Genomic DNA, 23,330 nt, shown 5'->3' with positions numbered 1-23,330 from the left:
AAAAAAATAAATAAAAGGGGGAAAAAATATCAGTGGATCCTCCATGAGTGAACACTGACTCCAAACAGTCATTTCCGGTCCAGATGACGCTGTGGGTCTAAAGAGGGTTTCCATCATAGCACACTGTATAGGCGGAACCTTAGGACCCGGAACAGTTCCACCCGGACCGCATTAGGGTGTCGGTTTCCTCCTCAGACCAAACACAGACCAGTGTTGCTAAATTGGAGAAAAACTAAATCTAGAGACTTTTCAAATCGTTTTGGCGACTTTTTTTTTCTTTTTCTCAAGAGACTAGTGACAAATCTGTCTCCTTTTTCTGCTGCTACTGCAGACTTTGATGGGATTTGGAGACTGGGACGTGAAAGCACGGATCGTCCTGCACAGTAAGTGATCTGCATTATCGTCAAACATTCACGGGCGATAAGGCCGCGGTCCAAAGTACTGGGAGGTGGGAAGTTTCCGACCTCCAACTGGGTCAAATGCATTGGAACGCCTGTCGAAGCCGGAGGTCCTGGTTGTAAAGTGGGTCCAGTTCCAAGTACCCCGACCTCACCGCAAACTACTGTGTGACGTCAACACAACAATAGCGGCGCATAGTGTGCAAGTTCACAATGAAAAGAAACCTGACAATGTATAATTAGCTCCTCCGTCATTTGGCCTCTTCCATCTGGTTTGCGTATATGAGAACACTGGACTGTCCACAGTCCAAATAGTATCAAAGCAAATAGGAGCTTAGATCTGCCATCTCCATGTTTGTTGTTTCTGTTCAACGTGGATCACCTGGAATACTTTGAGGTGGGATGGAGTTCAGTCCAAGTCAGATAGATTCTACCTCCCAGCACTCTGGAATGCAGCATATGCACAGCCCCACTACTTCCTGAACTTAAGGCAGCTCCTTTAAAGCAATTGGCCAAATTCACCTTTTCTCCAAAGCATCTGGTTTATCACTGAACCTCCAAAAATGTGAGCTCTTATCTGTTCATACCAGTGATGTTCACAGTCAGGGCCGTAGCACTAAATTCTGGGCCCATACACAAAAAGTCCTGATGGGCCCCCCACCCCACCCCCCGACACACACACACACACACACACACACACACACACACACACACACACACACACACACACACATCCACCCATCTGCCAAGGGCCTTACCCACCAACACAATGGCTATATCACAGGGCTAACATTATGATTTAACCATAATTTGAAAGTCTGCTTAAGCTACTGTGTAAGAAAACACAACCACGCAAGACTGTATTTACCCATTATATTTACTGAATGAACAAGAATGGGCCAAATTTTTCAATAGCCTATAATAATATGTCATAAAAGGTAACCAAACAAAACATGACTCAATAGTTGTTTTCTTGTAAAGATACAAAAAAGGCCAAAACAAACAGATTTGAACAAGTATTCCAAAAATAAAAATAGCACAATTCTATACATTCCAGTTTACTCTACAGAAAATGCCCACTGACAGGTCTTCTTGCTGGCAAAATCCCTGATGAGGTCTGTAAAGTCCAATGCTCTTGCCAGTGTGCTTTCAATGGAGAGAACCAGTGGTGTAGCCTAGTTTATTCTAGTGTGTATACTCTGATTTTTCCCCTCCCAGCCTCAGTCCTGGAGCAACATCTGTACCATAGCACCCCTCCCAGAGCAGCAGCCGCTCCCAAACGACCCCACACAAGAACCACCATGCTCATTAATGCATAAAGTATACATCCACACATAAGTGAGATCATGAAAGACTAGTTATGTATTATCTAAATGTAAATGTATTGTAAGCAAGACAAGATGTGTAACTGTCATTAGCAGCTGGACTTAAATTAACTATTCAACAGCCCGTGACAAGACAAGACATAGATGTTTCAAATCAAGAAGAGTGAATGAATAAATAATATAACCTGGAGGTAAACAAAAACCTGGAGGTAAACAAAAACATCAGTAATTAACAATAAGTATAACACAAGTTGTCTTTTTTGTATCTATGTTAGCATTAAGACCTGCTGAACAGGGTCAAAACCCATTAGTGAACTGTTTACAATCTTCAGCCATGGCTAAGAAAAGGCATGAAAAATAAACAAAAGGAGGCAAAAATTCCACTCTTTCAAGGGCTCGCATTATGTTATTATCTAACATATCAGTCATTTGATGGTGTACATGGTGTCTTAATTAATGGACCGTTAAGATGCCAATGGGACCAGATCAAGCGAAAGTGAACATCAGTGTCATAAATTGAAGTTTCACCTATCATTTCTTAAATAGGCTCATTTTTAACTTAAGAACTCTATTTTATTGAACTGTTTACAAAATTTCAGTATCACTTGTAGAAAAAAAGAAAGATATAATCAATATAAAATTAACTTAAAAAGGACTAAAATATGTAAATGCACTATTAACTTTAATAATATTTGTTCTCGCTTCTATCAGTGATATTTTAAGTCTGTGAATCTGAAGGAACTAACAATTCAACAGCACAATAATAGAGAAAGGTTCAGTCAAATCCAATTATTAGTCAAATATGCTCTGCTATTATCTGTATATGTCACTACAGTTGAAATATGTATGTAAATAAAAGTTTATTAGCATATTTGTCGTGGTTTAATTAAAGTAAAGTCTTTTACTCTGACTGCTGAACAAAGGTACAAATTGCTGTCCCTGTGTCACAACATACTAGCGTTCATAGAAACTTATCATTTCAATATTTTTATCCAATATTGATTACAGTTGTACTTCACCATCATAGCTAGAGCTCTATGATTCATTTAGGATCCATTTCTTATGTGACCAGCATGTTTTGTACATGCGTTTGTGAAAGGTGAAAAAAAAACCAAAAACCCAAAAAACATTAATTTTGAGTCCCCATGTCACACTCAGTAATTTAAAGTATTTTTACCCAAAATTTTCTTTCTGTAAATTGCAACATGTCATGTGAAAGTACGTACTCAGACCTATTCATACGTGTATTAAATATGGAGATCAGTTATTTAATTTTCAACACAGACTATTGAACAGGAAATGTGTTCCTGTGGCATCACTGGATCTAGTCCAATGAATTAATTTAATTTTTATTAACAATTTTATGAATGAACCATATTAACATTTGAATATAGCATTAACTTTGTACATTTACATGGTTTCTACCAGCTTCATATGTTGTCTAATATTTACCTAACTTTCCGTTTCTCCACTCTAACCAAGGATGTCTGTTTTTGAATTCTCTTGTCTGACTGTCACTGCACAAGGATGGACAGGTCCAGTTCGCATCTACAACGCGCACGTGCACGCGCACACACACACAGAGCTGCAGCCGCACCTCATTAATTTCAACCAAACCACCACTTAGCCAGTGTTCGATATAATTCAATGTGCCAATCACTGGCTGTTACAATAGCGGTTACTATTTTTATAATAACATACACAAGTTACACTTACCAGGTAGGACGGTGACGTCAGCAGACTGTCCTTCTGTACCATCAGCTAAAGCTGCTGTGGCCTCTGCAGTCATCATGCTCTCTTACAGTAATATTAGCGTTAGCAGCAGGCACAGCACAGCTGTACTGTCCCCCGGAGCGGCAGCAGTAATAGTGAACTTACTGAAACAGTGTCATTTGGCTTTGTTTTCTTTTCATTTTTTCAACACTATCCTTCACTGACTAGTGTTAGACCAGTCGTGTTCCTGCCGTACAGTTTGACTGCTTCCTTAGTTGTAAACGCCAGGTAACGACGGAAGCCCCATATGGTCCAAAAGTGTCTGCTTTGTAACACAGAGAAGTGGAATTTATGAAAGGTAAAGTGAAAGTTATGTCACAAAACCATGCCGATACGTATCTTTGCGCATTTTCAGTGGTTATACGGAAATTTGTGACCTTTTGTAGGGGGTATATGGTGTATACCTGTGTATCACGTAGACTACACTACTAGAGTGAACCATTTTGCGCTTTTCTCAAGGGGTGTTCATAGCGTAATGACAGCAGTCTTTACTTTTTTGGAATACAATAATATACCAATTTATAGAATCTAATGCATGAAGCTTGCATATAGGTCGATATTTATCATGGAATTTAGTTGAATAACAGGGGAAAAAAAATACTTAAAAAAAAAATCTTAACTTCCCATGAGCCCCCCTCTCCCTTGGGCCCCCCCACACCTGTGTAAGTTAACACCCCTGATCAACGGCCGTGTTCACAGTATAGCTAATATCCCAGTGAAAGATCAAGTTAAGTATCTTGGAATTATAATCACGAAAAATGTACCTAAAAGAACTGATTTAAATATTATTCCAAGGTCAAAAGATCTACAGAAATGATTCAGTCACTGGCTCATAACAGACCTCTGTCTACTGGGCCGGATTCTTCTGTCTAAAGCCCAAGGCTTCTCCAGACTTCTTTATCCATGCCACTCATTATACACATCTGCAAAAGTAATCAAGTCATCTGACTCTATAATATTTAAATGTATTTGGAAAAATAAGACTCACTACCTTCGTAAAACTCAATTTGTCAGAGATTATGATAAAGAGGGATTAAAAGCCATGGAATCTGAATCAGTTATCGCATCTCTGAGAATGAAGTGGTTGAAAGACTGTCTTTCCCAGCCCCATTCCAAATAATTTATTCAATAAAGTTGGAGGGATTGACTCCTTTTCAAAATGTGATTTTGAAGTGCATAAAATTCCTATTAAGTTATCTAACTTCCACAAACAAGCATTGAATTTTAACAAAATGATATTTGACCATAACTTCTCCCCACACAACACTATTTTATAGAACAACAGATTCATTATTATAAATAGAAAGTCAGTTTTTAAAACTGAATGTTTCATAATGGTTTATTATTTGTTTTTTATTTATTGAACACAAATAGACACCTGTTATCATATGAAGAATTCTCTTGGAAATACAATATAAATAGCACAAGAAAAGAATATAATAAAATCTGTAAAGTGATTCCAACATCATTACTTCAAATAATCCAAGGTGGTCTGCCCAGCCCCTTATGTGTTCGCTTCTTACCTTGTTTGAAAGTCAATGACATTGATCTGTTAGATAGAAGGTGCAACAATAAAATGATCTGTCTAGCTTTGAAACATAAAAACTTTGGGGACTTTAACTCAGTTGCTTTACCTAACATTGAAACCACCCTGAGGGAAAATTTTTTTTCTTTTTATCTGTGGTGTCCTGTTGCTCCCAAAGTAAAGTAAACTCATTTCAAAATTGCATGTTCAGTTTACCCTGCTAATGATTTTTTGCACAAAAAATTTCATTTTGATGTGGATTCCTGTTTTCTGTTCATCTGAAGCCGAAACCATTGAACATTTGTTTTTTAATTGTTCACACAGCATTTCCTTTTGGGCTGATATTCACAGTTGGTTGTCCTTAAAAATTGAAAGTATTCCGTCTTTTTCTTTATATGATATTATTTATTATATGGATTCTTTAGATGTAAGCATCAAAGATATTGTGTTAACCTTATTATTATTTTTGGGTAAATTTCATATTCATTGTCGTAAGTGGAAAAACACAAACCCCACCTTTAATTTGTTTGTATGTAATTTTATTAATTATTACAGATCTCTTAAGTTTATTGAACAAATGTCCAACAAAGCCAGAAAACTTTGATGATGATGTGTAAATGATATTAAATACACACCTGATATTAATAAACAACTGCTTATTTTTGATGAATCCAGTTTGGTCAGATGATACTGTGGAGGGCAAAACAGATTCAAGACGGAGAGCCAAGACTTTAGCCAGTATCTTAACGTCAGCATTAAGGAGACTTATTGGACGATAGGGGGAACAATCATGAGGATCCTTGCCCTTTTTCAGAAGTACAGATATTGATGCCTGGCGCAGAGTTGGGGGTAGGGATTGGGCTTTTAAACTATCATTGAATACATCGTTGAGCAAAGGACTTAATTTTGCCATAAACTTTTTTATAAAATTCTGTAGAAAAGCCATCTGGGCCTAGATATTTCCCACTCTGCATGCATGTGACAGCTTTATTATTTAAGGAGATTGGGCTATCGAGAGATTGTCTTACATTCTCATCCACTGTAGGTATATCCAGACCTTCAAAAACTTATCCAGTAGTTTCAGATCAGAAGGGTGTTCAGATGTATATAAATTAGAATAAAAATCCTCGAGCTCCTTATTGATATCTAAAGGATCTGATAATAATCCCTTCTCAGATTCAATTTGCTCAATTACATGTGTAGTGGATGTCTGTCTCAGACTGTAAGCAAGAGCTCTACTTGGTTTCTCCCCGTATTCATGTGACATACGTCTATTTTTTAACAAGACCCGTTCTGTCTGTCCAGTTGAAAGCATGGCAAATTCAACCTGATGCATCATTGCTGTTTATATAGCTCTGGGCTTGGAGAAGAAGCATAGGCTTTATCTACTCCAGAGATGAGTTGTGACAGTTCTGTTTGCCTGGCCATTCACGCTTTATGGACCGATGCATTGTAGGAAATTATCTGCCCCCTCAGCTGAGAGCCTCCCAAAGCAGGGAAGGGGAGGTGTCTTTGTTTACATTAGTTTCTAAAAATAAATCTATATGAACAAAGGCGATAAAAGATTTATCTGACAGAAGAAGTGGACTGAGTCTCCATCTAAATCTGACAGGTTGATGGTTGGGGAACATTAAAACCAGTGGAACAGGGACTTGATCAGATATTACTATACTATTGTAATCACATTCTTTTACCAAGGGGAGTAGAGACTTATGTATAAAGAAATAATCTATGCGTGAGTTGGTGTGATGAACAGGTAAAAAAAAAAAAAAAGAATATTCCCTATTAGTAGGAAACAGGAATCTCCATGGGTCAGACATTTCACAGGACTGTAGGAAACTATGCATTTATCGGTTTTTGAGTTACTAATTGGGCGATTTGAAGATTAATCTAAAATAGGATTAATTACACAATTCCAGTCACCAGCTAGAATAAGCTGATGAGTATCTAAGTATGGTATGGTTGACAGGAAACTGTTCATGAACTTGAAATCATCCCAATTGGGAGCATATACACAGGAGAATATCACAGGCAGACTATAGAGTTTACCCACTACAATAACAAAACATCCATTAGGGTCTGATATGGTTTCAGATGCAGCAAATGATACTGATTTGTTAATCAAAATTCCAGCTCCCTTGGCCCTGCTCTGAAAAGTTGAATGGAACACTTGTCCAACCCAACCTCTCTTTAGACCAGGTGTCTCAAACTCATTTTCTTTCAGGTTCCACATTCAGCCCGATTTGATCTCCAGTGGGCCGCACCAGTGAAATAATAGCATAATAACCCATAAATGACGACAACTCCAGACTTTTGTCTTTGTTTTAGTGCAAAAACCCCCCATTAAATTATGAAAATACTTACTTTTATGAACTATCCAAATAAAAAATGTGAATAACCTGAAAAAACTGAAATTTCTTAAGAAAAATAAGTGCAATTTTAACAATATTCTGCCTCAACTGGTCATTTCAACATGTGCATTATGGATCAAATCTACAAAGACACTAAACATTGAGTAACAGGCAGAAAATAGTCAAAATTATGCTTGATTTTCTTTAGACATTTCAGCTTGTTCGTATTTGTTCAGGTTATTCACATTTTATTGTTACAGGATACTTTGTAAATGTTAATATTTTCATAATTTTATGTTATTTTTTTGCACTAAAACAAAGACAAACATTTGAAGTTGTCATTGTTTATAGGCATAGTGTAATATTATTTTTTTCACATCAGACCAAGAAGAAAATATGGAGTCATTATTTTTTGTAGGTTTTTATGCTGTTCTTATTTGACTGTAGATCATATTGGTCTGAATGTGGAACCTGAACTAAAATGAGTTCCACAGCCTTGACTGTGAAATTTTTGCACTTTGCAAATTCATCCCTCGGGCCACATTGGAACCTTTGGCGGGCCACATTTGGCCCTCGGGCCGCATGTTTGAGACCCCTGCTTTAGACTGTTATGGTCTGACCTGTGCATGTGTGTCTCAGTTAGAAACGCTATCTTTGTTTTTAAGACCTTAAGATGAGCAAGGACCTTGGTGCGTTTCACAGGAGAAGGGATATTTAACCCTTTCATGCACGAATTATGAGAACCTTAGTCAAGATTTTTTTCTTCAGTGTTTAGCCATGAAAAAAACAATGCGATCAAGTTTTTTTTTTTTTCCTATGGAGTTACAAAAATATCCATGCATTTAATTTTTGATAGTAAAGAAACGTGTTTAAAACCCAATATCAGAAAGTGATATGAAAACAATGAAATAAAAATTTTTTTAATGCTGCTAATCTGATGTCTTCTCACATTTTAACATATTCTAATGCTAATAATTACTCACTTCATGGAGATAATATGCAAAAAAAACCCTTCTTGTCTAACAAATGACAATTGATTTACACTCAAACATGTTACTACAGATCAGGTTTATCAAGAACAGTAAAGTTACAGTAATGATCTGAATTACAGTGTATGGGATGGTGCATAAGCGTCCACTGTGTTGGCTGATATGGAACTAAAACAACAAAACCCATTAATATACAAGAGAACAACTGGAGTAGAACTGTCTACTGGAGTGGACAGTGCATGAAAGGGTTAAATTAGCCATGATCTGAAATAATGATCGTATTGAACAGACACAATCTGAATTGTGACAGATGAATTCTGAGACTCTGGCAGATGTTATGTTTGAAACAAAGTGCAATTCCAAGTGGACAAAATGAAAAGAAAGAAGACCAACAAAATAATAGAAGGACTTTCAATACAAAAACTACACTTACCCCCCCACCCTCCATCACTATCCCCAACAAAGTGTATGATCCCAAGAGTAAGTACCCCAGATCTCTAACTTGAGTCTCTAACTTAACTAAAACTGATACAAAGCACAGCAAACAATAATAATCAAAAGTATACACAGTGCAAAATACCATATACAATGTATTAATCAAATGAAGTAGACTTGGTTGTAGACAGTGAGAGCAGACAGCTGCTGTAAACTGACAGACATAAGCAGGCAATAGCCAAGTTTAATATTAGGCTACTAAACATACTGCATTGTCCAGCAGCAGCCAACTGGATGAGATTAACTTTATACGCAATCAACAAAGGAGTAGCCCAATATGAAATAAGGTATGCAGTTTATTATAATAATAATAATAATAATAATAATAATAATAATAATAATAATAATAATAATAATAATAAATCTGATGGTAAAAGCAAATGAAAGCAGCCTCAGGAAAATCAATTCAGACATAACACAATAGGTTAGGCTACCATGTGAGGGAAAACAAAATTAAAGGCACACTGAAAAGTGCCTCTATCAACTGGATATAATAATTATAATAATTATAATAATAAAATGTTTCTGTAGGCTCATAAAAGACAAGAGAGAGAAAAAAGGTAAAGATGCCTCTATTATCCTAGAACACACATTATAACACTATCTCACTTTTAGTAGGCAATAGACCTGCTTAATTCCAAAGAAGTAGAAACTTTCTCACAAAAATAAACCTGGAGAGTTCAGTCACTTAGAGACAGTGTCCAAGTACATACTTAATCAGATGGAGGTAAAATTGTCTCCTTTATATAGGAAATGGCAAGGTCGGGGTTGATAAAGAACTTTTTCTCACCTTTGAATATGATACGAAAGGTAGCTGGATAACAGAGACCGAACTTAATGTCTTTGATATTTCTAAGAAGCTGCTTCGCTTCTGTAAAAGCCACTCGCTTCTTTTCCACCTCTGGAGCAAAATCTGGAAAGATATGCACACATTTCCCCTCGTAGAACAGCTGCTTCTTCTGACTGGAAAGGCGGAGGATGCAATCCTTCACGTCTCCATGATGAACGTGGATTATGAGCGGTCTGGACTTCTCCCCTGCCTGAGGTTTCGGTGCTAGCGAATGATGGCCACAGTCCAGATGGGGAGTCTCCTCCAGATCCAGTATATCCTTCAATGCAGCTGCACAGAATTGCTGCGGGTTGTTCCCTTCTTTAACTTCTTCTATTCCAATAAGCCAAATATTCTGATGACGGCTGTGGCCTACCAAGTCCAGACATTTATGTGTCAGGCTGCACACATCTGACTGTAATTTGTTCACAGCAGTTTCCAAAGTCATGACTGTCGAGTTGCACTGTGTAGCAGACAGCTCAAGGTCGTCAATGCGCTTCGTATTCTGTGCATTAGCAAACTGTAAGGAGCTAACAGTAGCATGCAGCTCTTGACAAATAGAGGCTATTTCTTGACGAAGGGCAGCCGTTTGTGTATCTATTTTTGTATCCAAAGATGCAATCGCCATCATAATTTTGTCGATGGAGAATACGGAGAAAGTAGCTGTACTACGTACAACTACATACGACCAGCCATATTTTAGATGAGGAAAAAAAAACTTTTAAACAAGTTCTCTGTTAGCTGAAGTTCCTTACTTGGGATTGCAAGACTTTACAAAGATATTTTTATCCATCCATATTAGGGATGGGAATCGTTAAGAATTTACCAATTCCGATTCCATTATCGATATTGCTTATCAATCTGATTCCTTATTGATTTTCTTATCGATTGTCATTGGATGAGGGAATAAAAGAGTACAAATGGGTGTATTTGCATTAACTGTCTTTTATATTTCCACCTCTGCACAGAAAATAGAACATATAGATTATGTAGAAATAATAATAACAGATGACGCTGGCCTGGTTTGGGGGCAGGGGCTGGGGGGGAGTACAGTGAAAGTGAAACTAAAGACGCTTTACTAATTCCTTTATTGCCGCATTTCCACTACGTGGAACCGGTTTTACTCGGCTTGACTTGTCTCCAGTTGTTGTACACCTCATTTCCTTTCCCTTCTTACCTTTGGAAACTTCTATTTGAGGAGTTACGACATTTGTTGCCCATACTGGAACCGGCCCGGCATTCACTCTGCCGCTACATTCGCAAGCGCCGCTAAGTATCAAAGACGTGACATTCCTGTAAATGATTCACATGCTGTGGGCAAATGTTTGAGGATATTGGAGGGATTCCACCCTTTTGAAGACATGGAAGCTTTGCAAGTGTTCCAAGTGGACCTCATGTCATCTGTTTGGACCGTTTCTGCCTCAACACCATGTTGGCTACGTTCTGACCAAAACAATACAGCGTACATGTGATGTCATCGCGCATGCACAATGAAGGCGGAATCGATAAGCAGAATCGTTAAGCAGGCACGCAAACGATTCCAAGGAATCGAGCTACTGGGAACCGGTTCTCAAAAAAGAACCGGTTCTCGATTCCCATCCCTAATCCATATGCATTCTGCACGCTTACAAACACAATTAAATTGAAATTGTCTGCTGAGCTCCAGGACCTGGCCGCCTCACATATCGAACGTCAGTCGGAAGTCCTCGAGTTCTGAGGTTGTGTCATGAAACAAATAATTGTTGTAATTCATTTGTGCATTGTGGAATCTGCATCAATTTTCACGTGTAGAATAAGAGGATGGAGTTTTTAAATGTTTGAAAATGTCCTATTAATTATCTAACGAGTTAATTTTGTCTGTCTGCTTAATCTGGTTTGAAAGGGATGTGTTTGTTCCATTGCATTTCAGTGACCACCTCTTCTGTTTCTTTGTGTTTTGATGTAGAGAGAAGCCAAAGGTGAATTTAAAGTGAAACCTAAAAGTTGTGTCTGGACAAAGATCACCTGATTCCAGCAAACATGGATGGAAGACCCACCTGTGACCAGTGTGGAAAGACTTTCACCACAGCAGGTTCCCTAACAAGACACCAACGCATCCACACTGGAGAAAGACCATATGAGTGTGACCAGTGTGGAAAGAGTTTCACCCAGAGGAATGTGCTTAAAGATCACCAACGCATCCACACTGGAGAAAAACCATATGAGTGTGACCAGTGTGGAAAGGCTTTCACAAGAACAAGTGACCTAAAAATCCACCAACGCACCCACACTGGAGAAAAACCATATGGATGTGATCAGTGTGGAAATGCTTTCACCAGAGCAAGTGTCCTAAAAATCCACCAACGCATCCACACTGGAGACAGACCATATGTGTGTTACCAATGTGGAAATGCTTTCACCACAGTAATAGACCTAAAAGTCCACCAACGCAGCCACACTGGAGAAAGACCATATGAGTGTGACCAGTGTGGAAATGCTTTCACCACAGTTGGGCACCTAAAAGTCCACCAACGCATCCACACAGGAGAAAGACCATATGAGTGTAACCAGTGTGGAAATGCTTTCACCAGAGCTGATAGCCTAAAATTGCACCAACGCATCCACACTGGAGAAAGACCATATGAGTGTGACCAGTGTGGAAATGCTTTCACCACATCAAGTTCCCTAAAAATCCACCAACGCATCCACACTGGAGAAAGACCATATGAGTGTGACCAGTGTGGAAAGACTTTCACCAGAGCAAGTGAACTAAATAGACACCAACGCATCCACACTGGAGAAAGACCATATGGGTGTTACCAGTGTGGAAATGCTTTCACCAGAGCAAGTTACCTAAAAATCCACCAACACATTCACAGTGGAGAAAGACCAAATGAATGTGACTAGTGTGGAAATGCTTTCACCACAACAGGTAACCTAAAAAGACACCAACGTCTCCACACTGGAGAAAAACCATATGAGTGTGACCAATGTGGAAATGCTTTCACCACAGCAAGAAACTTAAAAATTCACCAACGCATCCATACTGGAGGAAGACCATATGGCTGTGACCAGTGTGGGAAGTTTTTCACCAAAGCTAATCACCTAAAAATCCACCAACGGACTCACACTGGAGAGAGACCCTACCAGTGCAGATTCTATGACAGATCTTTTGTCACAGGTTCAAAATGTACGAAACATGAACATGTCAAGACACAAGAAAAAAACTGAACAGTTGTACAAAAAGTAAGACATTGGACCCTAGTGGAAAGAGTCAGTGTCATAACACACCTAAACAGTTTGAATGTTTCCAATGCGATGGAAGATTCTCGTCATCCTCTGCCCTCTGCTGTCATTAGTGCAGATGTGAATCATCAACGTCTGGACCAAAATGTCCCTCAGCATCAGATGACAAGAAGAAACACAGTATGTGTGAACCAGCAGCACCCACTTCTGACAAGAACATCAGACTTAAAAACCTCCAGATCAGACTTTACATAATCCAGATGTGAAGACAAACATCAGACTGAAGGCTGTGTTTTGTTTTTCTCAGAGTACAGAAGTGTGTTCTAATGCACCACCTTCACAAAACAGTGACGTTACTGAACCTCAACCTGCCACGAGGTGAAAAGTTCAACTAGTGGAGGTCAAAAAGGACCTGGTTTCTATGGCGATACTACTTCTCACTGACTCTGTGGACTTTAATCCTTGTTAAACCTTGTTGTTGTGATTCTGTTGCTGGTTGGGGTTCACACAGTTGGATTTACATCAGTTAGAAACAACATGATGAACATGATATAACTGAGACAGAATGACTGATGAGCTGGTAGTGGTTTAGTCCCAAACTGAGGCCGACAACATGAAGGAGATCACATTCCTTTGGAGGAGGAAGTCTGTTTAGCAGAAAGTTCACCACCACCAATGGAGACATCACAACTAGTCAGTGCTCCATCTAGTGGTCCAATCTGGTACTGGTCTGGTCCAGTGTTAACTTTAATATCAAACTGGATTCAACTTTTTTCCGCTGGTCTAACCCTGACCTGCAGAATGTGTTTGATTTGATTGAAAATGCTGAACTACTGATGACCGTGGTATAGTGGAACCACTTTATGTATCAGAAATATTACAAATATTTTGTTGTACTATGTTGTATTTTTTCAATTTGTTTTATTCTAATTATAAAGTGGATTTGTAACACAAGAGAATATTAATATGGTGTATTTTCTTTGTGAGTGTGGTGATAAATGTGACTGCAATAAAGCTGATGGAATCAGTCCAAAGGAGACAAACCGACTCAAACAGGAAACATGTGACTGTGGTCTGTCAGACTCAGTGGAGTCTAATGCTGCTGAAAAACCACACAGAAAGGCCTGACATGGCCAAAGCCTGACACCACAGAAGAAGAAGGAGTCAGTAGTGAATGTGTGGAGGGCTCATTCCACTCCTCTAGTGGCTCAGATGGATGAGGAACTGCTCCGGAGGTCAGAGGTCACAGTCACTGTTTCATTTGAAGGGCTTTTTCTTCTTCCACTGTTTTCATGTTCAGACCTGATGCAGCCTGTGTGTAGAACTGATTCACACTAAAACAGGAGTGAACAGGTGGAACCGCCTCATCAGTGTCCTTGGAGCTCAGTGGGTTCAGGATCAGGTCTGGAACTCAGAGGTCGTGGGATCTGATCTGGTCTTGGCTGTAATGAGCTGGTTGTTGGACAGAAGTGGTTCAGTGACTTTATCCTTCCCCATCATCATGTGAGTAAAGGAAGGTGTTTCCTCTCATCATGTTGGGACCTCCTTTAGATAGGACTCATGTAAAACTGGTCCAGAAGGTTCTAGATCAGCCGTCCAAATCCAGCTGCTGTTTCAGAGACTTCCAGACTTGGACACGGTCTACTTCCAGGTCTTCAAATCATATGAAGAACTCAACTGTTTCCTGTCACTTTACTCAGTGGAATGAACCAACTCCCATCTCTGAATGTTCATTATTTACTCATCCATGGAATTCTCCCATATTTAATTATTGGGTTTGGTTTTCCATGGAACCACCTACAGTCCACAGTATTTACCATAATCACCCTTTAACACCATCCACACATTATTTGTTCAATTACTTCTTAATGTGACCCTTTCCAGTTTTCAGTCCAGGTGATGTTATACTTCTGGTGGAAAAATGTGTCAATAAAGAGCACAAAAGACAAGGCTGGTCTCACATGTGAGTTTATTCACCCTTTGGAAGGAGGAGCCTCTGGAACGAAAGCACAAGACTAAGGTGGAGGAGTAAAAGGGTGAGGAGGAGCAAAGGCCGTGAGTCTTCTATACACAAGATAATGGCATGGCACACAATGACAGGATTCTGACAGAAAAGAGAGAAGGTTCAAATCAGCAAGTGGTGACAAGTGATCAGAACATCATGAAGACACAATGAGATCAGTAAGGAAACGTCCAGAGTTCCTTTGTATGAAGAGGGGAAAAACTACAAGATATTAGAGGAGGGGGGGCTCTGATCATGTGAGTCAATGTGGCTGATAATGTGTCATTTTAGACTGGGGTCAGTAATTGGTCAATCGTTTATAATTTTCATCTTATCAACCACAGAAGGAACAAAGAAACATTTGATGTTTTAGTAGATACAGATGGTGGACATCAAAGTTAAAGTGAAGCTGCAAATCAAGTCATTTTCTGTAGATTCAGAGAAATGATGACATTAAATGAACGGAGCTTCCATGTGTAGCTTCATCTGCGTTAAAACAAGTGGATGTATTAGTATCAATACATTTACATAGAAAACTGAAGGATGTGATTAAGATGGTCCAAAACACCTGAAATCAGAGGAATGCACCCATGCATTGATTAGACATCTAGATTATCTATCATTTCATTTATTCACATTTATATAATGAATCTGTTAAACATCACTGGGAGTTATTTTTCTACTTTGAAGAAACAGAAGATGTTCAGTCCGACTACAAAGTTTTCTTGTCAAAAATGTAGAAAACAAAGGAATAAGTCTCAGACACACAAGAGAATAAACATGTTTTGGTGTCATCGAGGTAATAAATGTGACACTGATCCAGAGGGTTTAAAGAAGACATTGTCATTAGATCTATTGGTCCACATGAACGTTTGAGTATAATCATCTTTTTCGAATTTGGTTTCTTTCTTTCTTTTTTATTTGGTTTGTTTCTATAGTGTCTCTAATGTGACAGGATAGTGGATTAGACAGAACCATAGAACCGTGATTTATACTGTTTTACATGTGTCTAATAATGCCTTATTCTGTAAAAACATTACACAAAAGTGACAGAACACATCATTCAGGCATCAGGTTTTAATTAAAGACACATACATATATTTAGGAAATAAGTTATTAAATATCTGTACAATAATACAGGATTTGATTAAGATCATAAGTGGTAAATAAACCTAAACAGTCATGACAAAGTAGATGTTCCTCATGTGTATTTGTGTCTGCAAGTAAAAAACATTCAGAAACATCAACCATGTGCAAGAATGTATGAAAGTGTAATTATTGTCAAAACATTACACAAAACAAAACCTCTTACGTCTGTTTGATAAACTGTAACTTAAAGCATGGTTTGATCCATGTTTGTGGACTTTGCCTTGAAGTCCATCCTCCATCTGGATCAGCAGACTGGACATCTCCAACCCAAGGTTCACACACATATTTGGTCTAAATGATGTGTGTCCTTCAGGAGTGTGCATATGTGCTGTGGTTTCCTTCAGCTCAGACAGATACTTAGGACTCTAGAAACATTTTACATCTATTCCCATGAGTTGGTTTTCAGAAACCTTTTCCTATATAATACATTCAGACAGTCTTCTGAGTGTTTTCTGCATCCACTCACAGAAAATTCACCCCTTAATGTGTAATTTAAACTTACTTAAATTTAACTTACTACATTTATCATTTGAGTGAATCTATTAAAGATTCAATGTAACAGTTACAATCTGAACCCATAAAGACCCAAACATCCACCTTCAACCAAAACCATCTACTGATCTTAAACTGTTTATACCTGTTGATCCACTCATCCTATCAATACATGTCAATACTTGGTGTAAATACAGTTTGTCATCTTTTCATGTCATCAGATATGACCATTTGGACGTTCTGAGGTTTCCGTGTTACCGTGGAACACCATCATGTTCTACAACATTGATTCACCAGTAAAACCTATGAAGTTGGATCAATGACGGTGAATAAAATGAACAAAAATTAATAATAATAAAAAAAAAACCCTTCAAAATAATGTGAAAAATTCAGCAAAAAACAAATTAAAATAAGGTAAAAAATAAATAAGATGAGCATCAAAAGGAACAAAAAGGGGCAAAGTAATTAACAAAATGAACAAAAACTAATAAGAAATCAACAAAATATTAAATAACATGAAAGAAATGAGCAAAAAAATTATTAAATGAATAAAAAAGCAATGAAATGAACAAAAAACTGCCAAATTAACCAATAAAATGAACAAAACTGAATAATAAATCAACAAAATAATAAGTAACATGAACCAAATAAGCCACAAAATGAACAAAATTAGAGGAAAAAAATGAATGAGGCAACAACATGAACAAAAACAGACAAAATCACAAGTAAAATTTATGGAGAAAAAAAAAAAGAACAAAATGAATGCGTCCATGGAAACAACATCATATTCTACAACACTGATTCACCAGTAAAACCCATGGAGTTGGATCAATGACAGTGGATGGACACACTGGGTTTAAATTCAGTTAATAATATATTTTGCAGAAAAAAGCAATTTTTTCCTCCAGTTTCTCTGTTTCTGATATAATGACCATCAACTTTAATCTGAGTTTAATGATCACCTACATGATCAGTGAATTAAATCTAGGAAAATACCTGATTTTCACTTAAAAATACAAAATACAGAAGATAATATTGTAAATAAATGGTGATAAATAACTTAAGCAGGGTTAAAAATAGAGGAAAAATTCATTTGTGAACTGCCACTAAAGAAGTATGGCTTCTACAAGGTCTTTATGGGTTAAATGTTTATTACTAATCCTGATTTTGTGCTAGTGTTATTTGTAAAGTAATTACAGAGTGACAACAGGTGGCGCTATATGACCCTCTGGTGAGAAGCTCCTCATGGTATTTCCTCTTTTTCAACTTGTTTTTCTTCCTAAATGAACTTTTTTAATATTTTCTTTCTTTCTCACCTCTGATGACTCTTTCTATTCTACTTGAAGACTATGCTGAAAACCCGGACTATTGCACTACTTTAAAGTCACTGTTAGTCACAACTCCAATAAAATAATACTATAAATAGAATATATAAGTGGTCATGTACGCTGTATCATGTTTAGATTCTACATTTATGTTTCACCTGCATGAAATTAAACTCTTTTAACAGAGATAAAGTGCAGAAAAGTGCAATGAAAATGTTCTTATATTGATGGATCTTTTGAATTGCTAAATTAATAAAATTCCTGTCATGGTGTTTGCATGTTTGAATGACCACAGTGAAAGACAGATGAGGGTAAAACCATTGGACTCAAACATTTTCAGTTCCTCTATTAGTGTTTGTCCTGTCAGGAAAATAGAAGAGGAAGTTTCAGTGTTATATGACAACCACAACATTGATTACACAATGTACCATTGGAAGGAACTCTTGTCACACAGAGAGCTGATGTCACTACATTCCCAACAGAATCTAACAAACAACATGTTTGATGCCTCATGATTCAGTTTGCAAATATAAAACTAAATTTCCTGAGGTCCTTTGTTCATTAAATCGATGCAGAAAAAGCAGCTCATTTGTATTTTATATGTTTTACAAGCAAACAAATGGCTTCTGTCTCACCTTTTTTTCCTGGTCTTTGCCACAACAGCAATAGTGACAAGAAACACGACAACAAATATGGTGAGAAGGACGATCCTGACTAGAGATGGTTGTCCTGTTGAAAACAATAGAGGACAGTTGGTTTATTATTTATTGGTTTGTCATCTAAATTACCTGTATATATGTTATATTGCCTGTAAAAATCCTATATTGTCTGTGTATATGTTATATAGCCTGTATATATCCTATCACTTGTGTGTCTGTGTGTGTATATATATATATATATATATATATATATATGTGTGTGTGTGTGTGTGTGTGTGTGGTGCGCATGTGTGTGTGTATATATATATATATATATATATATATATATATATATATATATATATATATATATATATATATATATATATATATATATATACATACACATACACACACACACACACACACACACAAGTGATAGGATATATACAGGCTATATAACTACACAGGCATATAGGATATATACAGGCAAACCTCTATATGTCCTATACGCTTGTATATATTCTATATTACCTGATATATTCTACATGCCTGTATATAGCCTATATTACCATATATATCCTATATTGCCTGTATATATCCTATATTACCTATATATATCCTATACTACCTGTATATCCTATATTACCTGTATATATCCTATACTACCTGTATATCCTATACTACCTGTATATATCCTATACTACCTGTATATCCTATATTACCTGTATATATCCTATACTACCTGTATATCCTATATTACCTGTATATATCCTATACTACCTGTTATACTATATTACCTGTATATATCCTATATTAGACTTAGACAGACTTTATTGTCAATCATATATACAAGTGTATACAGAATGAAATGTGGTTGCATTTGCTCACTCCAGTCTGAAATAACAGAATAAAAGCAGAACAGCAGTGGCAGAGCACAGACCTCATTCAGTCCCAGTCGGAGACACTGGGAATGAGTCTGTTCCACCATCGATGAGTCCGACCAACAGGTTCAGGACCTGTATCCAGGTAAATACACTTCTATCAGACTGACACATGGAATGTTCACTTTCCACAATATGAACTCAGGATTAAATATGACCAATAACTGATTTTAATAATTATCTACTTAGTGATTCATGTGGCCTGGACACATGTGATCACTGCTTTCACTGTCAATCAGCAGCAGAAATAAACCACGTCTTTTTCATCTGAATTAAGCGGAGATTCATAGTTTAATAATGTATGTTTGAACATTTCAGTCTGGAAAATGTTTATGGAAATGGATCCAATCCAAATATTTCCCATAATCTGAAAGTGGTTTTTGTTGTCTTCAGGTAACTCAACATAAGTTCAGTCAATACCTGTCAATCATGTGCAGGGACTGATGAACCTGGATCCAAACTCTAAATGTGTCTGACTACTGCAGCAAAATAGTCAACACTGGCACTTACACCTGGGGTCCTCCATCTGTATCAGTGGGACCCCCTTTGGAGGACCAAAAACCTCCAGGCCCCCCTCAACCCCAACAACATTGGAACAGTGGTGCAATTAGAACTGTGATTGAAAGAAACATCAATATTGGAACAATACATTTGGCTTTTTAAAAAAATCATTTGTTAACTATAATTAACCCTCCTCTAGTCTTTGTCGAGCAGAAATGACCTGTGGTTCTGTATATTCCTGCACTCTCTCTCTCTCTGTCTGTCCTCGTCAGGTTGAACGGACCCTCTGAATTCCAATTTTGAGTATAAACTGCCCTCCCACTGTCTTTGTTGGGTCAAAGAGGCCCTATCGAGCTCAAGACAAAGGCAGCAGAAGGGTTAAGTTAATATTTACGTTCAAATAACTTTGATTTTGCTTGAACAATACAAATAAACTCAGACTGCTCCCTGGACAATATTTTTACAAACAAAATAGGAAATGTGCAATTATCTACAACTATGACCATGGCAGTAGGTTGGTTTGGTGGACGTCCCTAAAATGAGTCCAGGGTGCTCCCAACACTAATGTTTATTAGTTCCACCTGATACATGTTCTAACCTGAAGAACAAAAACAAACACTCAGGACTGATCCCATGACCCCCTGGTAAAACTTCACACCTCCCCTACGGGTCCACCCCACAGTTTGAGAACCACTGGATTAGACTGAACTAACATTAGTCCAAGTTCAAGTACAATCTGGACTGGCTGGAATCTCCAACACACAACCACAGCTCAGCAACACTGGAAACCAACAGGAAACAGGTCAAAGATCAACCCTGTGAGCCCCACCCAGCTGAGGAATCCTCTGTACCACTGAACCCAAACACATCCTCTATGGACTCATTTATGGAGGAAAGGTGTTGGTTCTGTCCTCATTTACTGAGGTTTTCATCTCAGGGCAGATTTGACCTGCTGACATAAAGGATGGAAGAAGAATACGAAGAAACACTGAAGATCTGTCACTGAGGATTCATCCCAAAGTCAGTGGGATCCAGTTTGGGTTCTAAATGTGATAGAACTGGAGGTAAAGTTGGACCCAGATAATGGTTCCTATCAGTCTATGAAGTAACGACAGTAGAAACTGTTGTAAACATGTTCTCTGTTCTGACTCCTCTTCCTCTCATCCACTTCATGTTGGCTTCATTTCTACTTCCTCTCCAAACGGCAGCAGCTGTGAGTCTCTGCATCTCTCTATGAAGGTAATGTTGGACCTGTTGACTCTCACCTCTACACTGTGGGTTCTTTACTCAGTAGAAACTGGATGAGCTTTAATCCATTTGTTGGAGTCTTCTGAAGTGACTGTGATGAGACCACGCCTCAGAGTAGAAGCTGATGTGAAACCTCAGTGGTTGAACTCAGTGGTTGTTGTTGTTGATGATGTTACTGAGGGTCAGGGTTTTTCTCCTCACTGGTCCATTAAACTCCTCTGGACTATTTAGATTAGACTGGACCGTGTGTTGAACTGGTAACTTCACCATCAGTAAAAGTACAGAGAAAATCAAGTCTTTAGATTCAAAAGGGGGAAGTGAATCTCAGCTGCTTTGTAACAATGCCTTGATTTAATGTTACGCCACAGAAACGGACGCTTAAAAAGAGGAAGTGTTGACGTTTCTGCAGCCGACCCACTTCTGAGCCTCAGGTGGTTGTGGACCAGCTGAACCACTGTAAGGGAGGGATTGGACTCACTGTCCCACATCCATCAGAAGTAAGTAAGTAAAATTTATTTATATGGAACTTTTCACAGAAAGAATTCACAAAGTGCTTTAGAGTCAAATAGAAGTAGGATCCACAGACAAACACAGACACACAGCTCCGTCCACAGGCATAAAAACTAAGAACATGGTCTGAAAAACCCACAGCTCATTCAAAGCCTGTGGAAACAATAAAGTCTGCAGCTGCTTTGGAAAAGACTGAACAGAATTTAAAGGGAAAAGTGGTTGGAAATGTCATCCATAGTCTGGGGCACTGCTTACAGGCTCCACCCCCCCAGTGTTGAGGTGGGTGTGGGGATGACCAGCTGGTACTGACATCATGATCTAAGAGCATGTGAAGCGTTCTACAATCTGACCAACTGGGAAATGTCAACCCAACGTGACTGCAGACTTACTTGACAGTGTGGGGGGGGCATGTGTTTCTATAACACCAGGGCTGACCATCAAAGCAACAGGACATCAGGATACACCACTACACACCACTTTTAACTGACATTAATTGGTGTGTTATCTGTTCCATTCTAAGCTCTCCACATGTATGTTCATGGTGCGTCAGACTCCAAGCGCTGAGGGTTAGGGTTATGTGAACTGGAGGTCTAGGAGTAAATTGACACACCATCAGATGGTGTCGAATAACAGACAAAAGGACAAAAATGTGTAGGTATGGCAGCCAAACACCATAAGAACTGGAGTGACATACAACAGAATTTAATCAGATCAGTGCGGATCAAAGAGCTGGACTACAGTAGAGTCCAGCTCTACTGTAGTCCAGCTCTGCTCTACTCAACAGAGTACAGGAGTACGACACCAGATTAAAACATGGACTGAGTCCATTTCAGTGGAACATGTAATAGACAGATCCAGATGTGCTTTGAATGAACAGCACAGACTCAACAGTTTGAGCATCATGTGACCAAAACACCCCAAACTGTGGTATTTGACAGACACACTGTCCTGGTTTTGTGTTCCTCTGAACAGCTGAGTTATTTGACAGATATGAGGACTCCTATTGGAGGATCCAACACATTCACCTTTGACCTCTGGTGTCACCCTCAGGCGTCAAATCTAAACCAATCAGCTGTTGTGTCCAAATAAACCACATGTTCATGTTTGAGCGCAGACACTTAAACCTACAGAACATTAGTGTCATTAAAGGTTCTAGGCAGGTTTCCAGTGGTCTGGGCATGTGCTAACCCATCCAAACATTAGCTGTTCAAACGGGTATACTGTTCCAACTACATAACCTAAAGTAACTGATTAAACAGATTTGGTAGGTAGTTATAAGGACTTTGATGATTGACTTAAATTATAGATTTGTAGTTAAAAAATGGCAAAGTAAGCCTGGTAATGGATTAAAAAAAAGAACATCAGTGTTTTTGTACTTACACAAATGGTTAAAATGTCCTGTTTCAGACTAAACTTCACATAAAATCCAATTAAATATGTGAACTAATGTGTGTTTCTATGACACCAGTTAGTGTTGGAACAAATACGAGCCATATTTCAAATTTCATTCAGGGAAAAAGAAAGGAGCAGATCCAACCAGACTACAGTCTCAAAAGCACCGACTATTTAGTTTGATGAAAACAAACACATAAGTTTCCAAATATAACTGTA

The 23,330-nt window shown here is 38.1% G+C and overlaps 6 protein-coding genes across 9 annotated transcripts in view; 4 read left to right on the top strand and 2 right to left on the bottom strand.

Moving 5' to 3' along the window:
• LOC115436253 (zinc finger protein 883-like) overlaps positions 1–23,330 on the bottom strand; it is a 445,178-nt gene that overhangs the window by 126,682 nt on the left and 295,166 nt on the right. The gene's annotated exons all lie outside the window — the stretch shown is intronic.
• LOC115435234 (NACHT, LRR and PYD domains-containing protein 5-like) overlaps positions 1–23,330 on the top strand; it is a 753,056-nt gene that overhangs the window by 522,544 nt on the left and 207,182 nt on the right.
• The window catches only part of LOC115436315 (zinc finger protein 239-like), a 364,410-nt gene that overhangs the window by 191,485 nt on the left and 149,595 nt on the right, over positions 1–23,330 (top strand). The gene's annotated exons all lie outside the window — the stretch shown is intronic.
• The window catches only part of LOC115436265 (zinc finger protein 345-like), a 356,130-nt gene that overhangs the window by 284,456 nt on the left and 48,344 nt on the right, over positions 1–23,330 (top strand). The window lies entirely within an intron of this gene.
• The window catches only part of LOC115436292 (zinc finger protein 239-like), a 324,079-nt gene that overhangs the window by 265,946 nt on the left and 34,803 nt on the right, over positions 1–23,330 (bottom strand). The window lies entirely within an intron of this gene.
• LOC115435833 (zinc finger protein 239-like) lies at positions 10,327–14,139 on the top strand. The gene is made up of 3 exons (XM_030158445.1): positions 10,327–10,357; positions 11,757–12,344; positions 12,597–14,139. Exons 1-3 carry the CDS (start codon positions 10,327–10,329, stop codon positions 12,893–12,895), a joined length of 918 nt encoding a protein of 305 aa, XP_030014305.1. The 3' UTR covers positions 12,896–14,139.

This window comes from Sphaeramia orbicularis, chromosome 16 (assembly GCF_902148855.1).
Source record: "Sphaeramia orbicularis chromosome 16, fSphaOr1.1, whole genome shotgun sequence".
Lineage (NCBI taxonomy): Eukaryota > Metazoa > Chordata > Actinopteri > Kurtiformes > Apogonidae > Sphaeramia > Sphaeramia orbicularis.
Note: the sequence above shows the minus strand (reverse complement) of the source record. Positions and strands in the feature narration are given on the sequence as shown.

Bases quoted from the DNA above. Each gene is read 5' to 3' on its own strand.
- LOC115435833 (XM_030158445.1), top strand. From the start codon at position 10,327: ATGGAGAATACGGAGAAAGTAGCTGTACTAC. The intron at 10,358-11,756 runs GTACAACTACAT...TCACCACAGCAG, and splicing joins GGAGAAAGTAGCTGTACTAC to GTTCCCTAACAAGACACCAA. The intron at 12,345-12,596 runs GTTCCCTAAAAA...TCACCACAACAG, and splicing joins AAATGCTTTCACCACATCAA to GTAACCTAAAAAGACACCAA.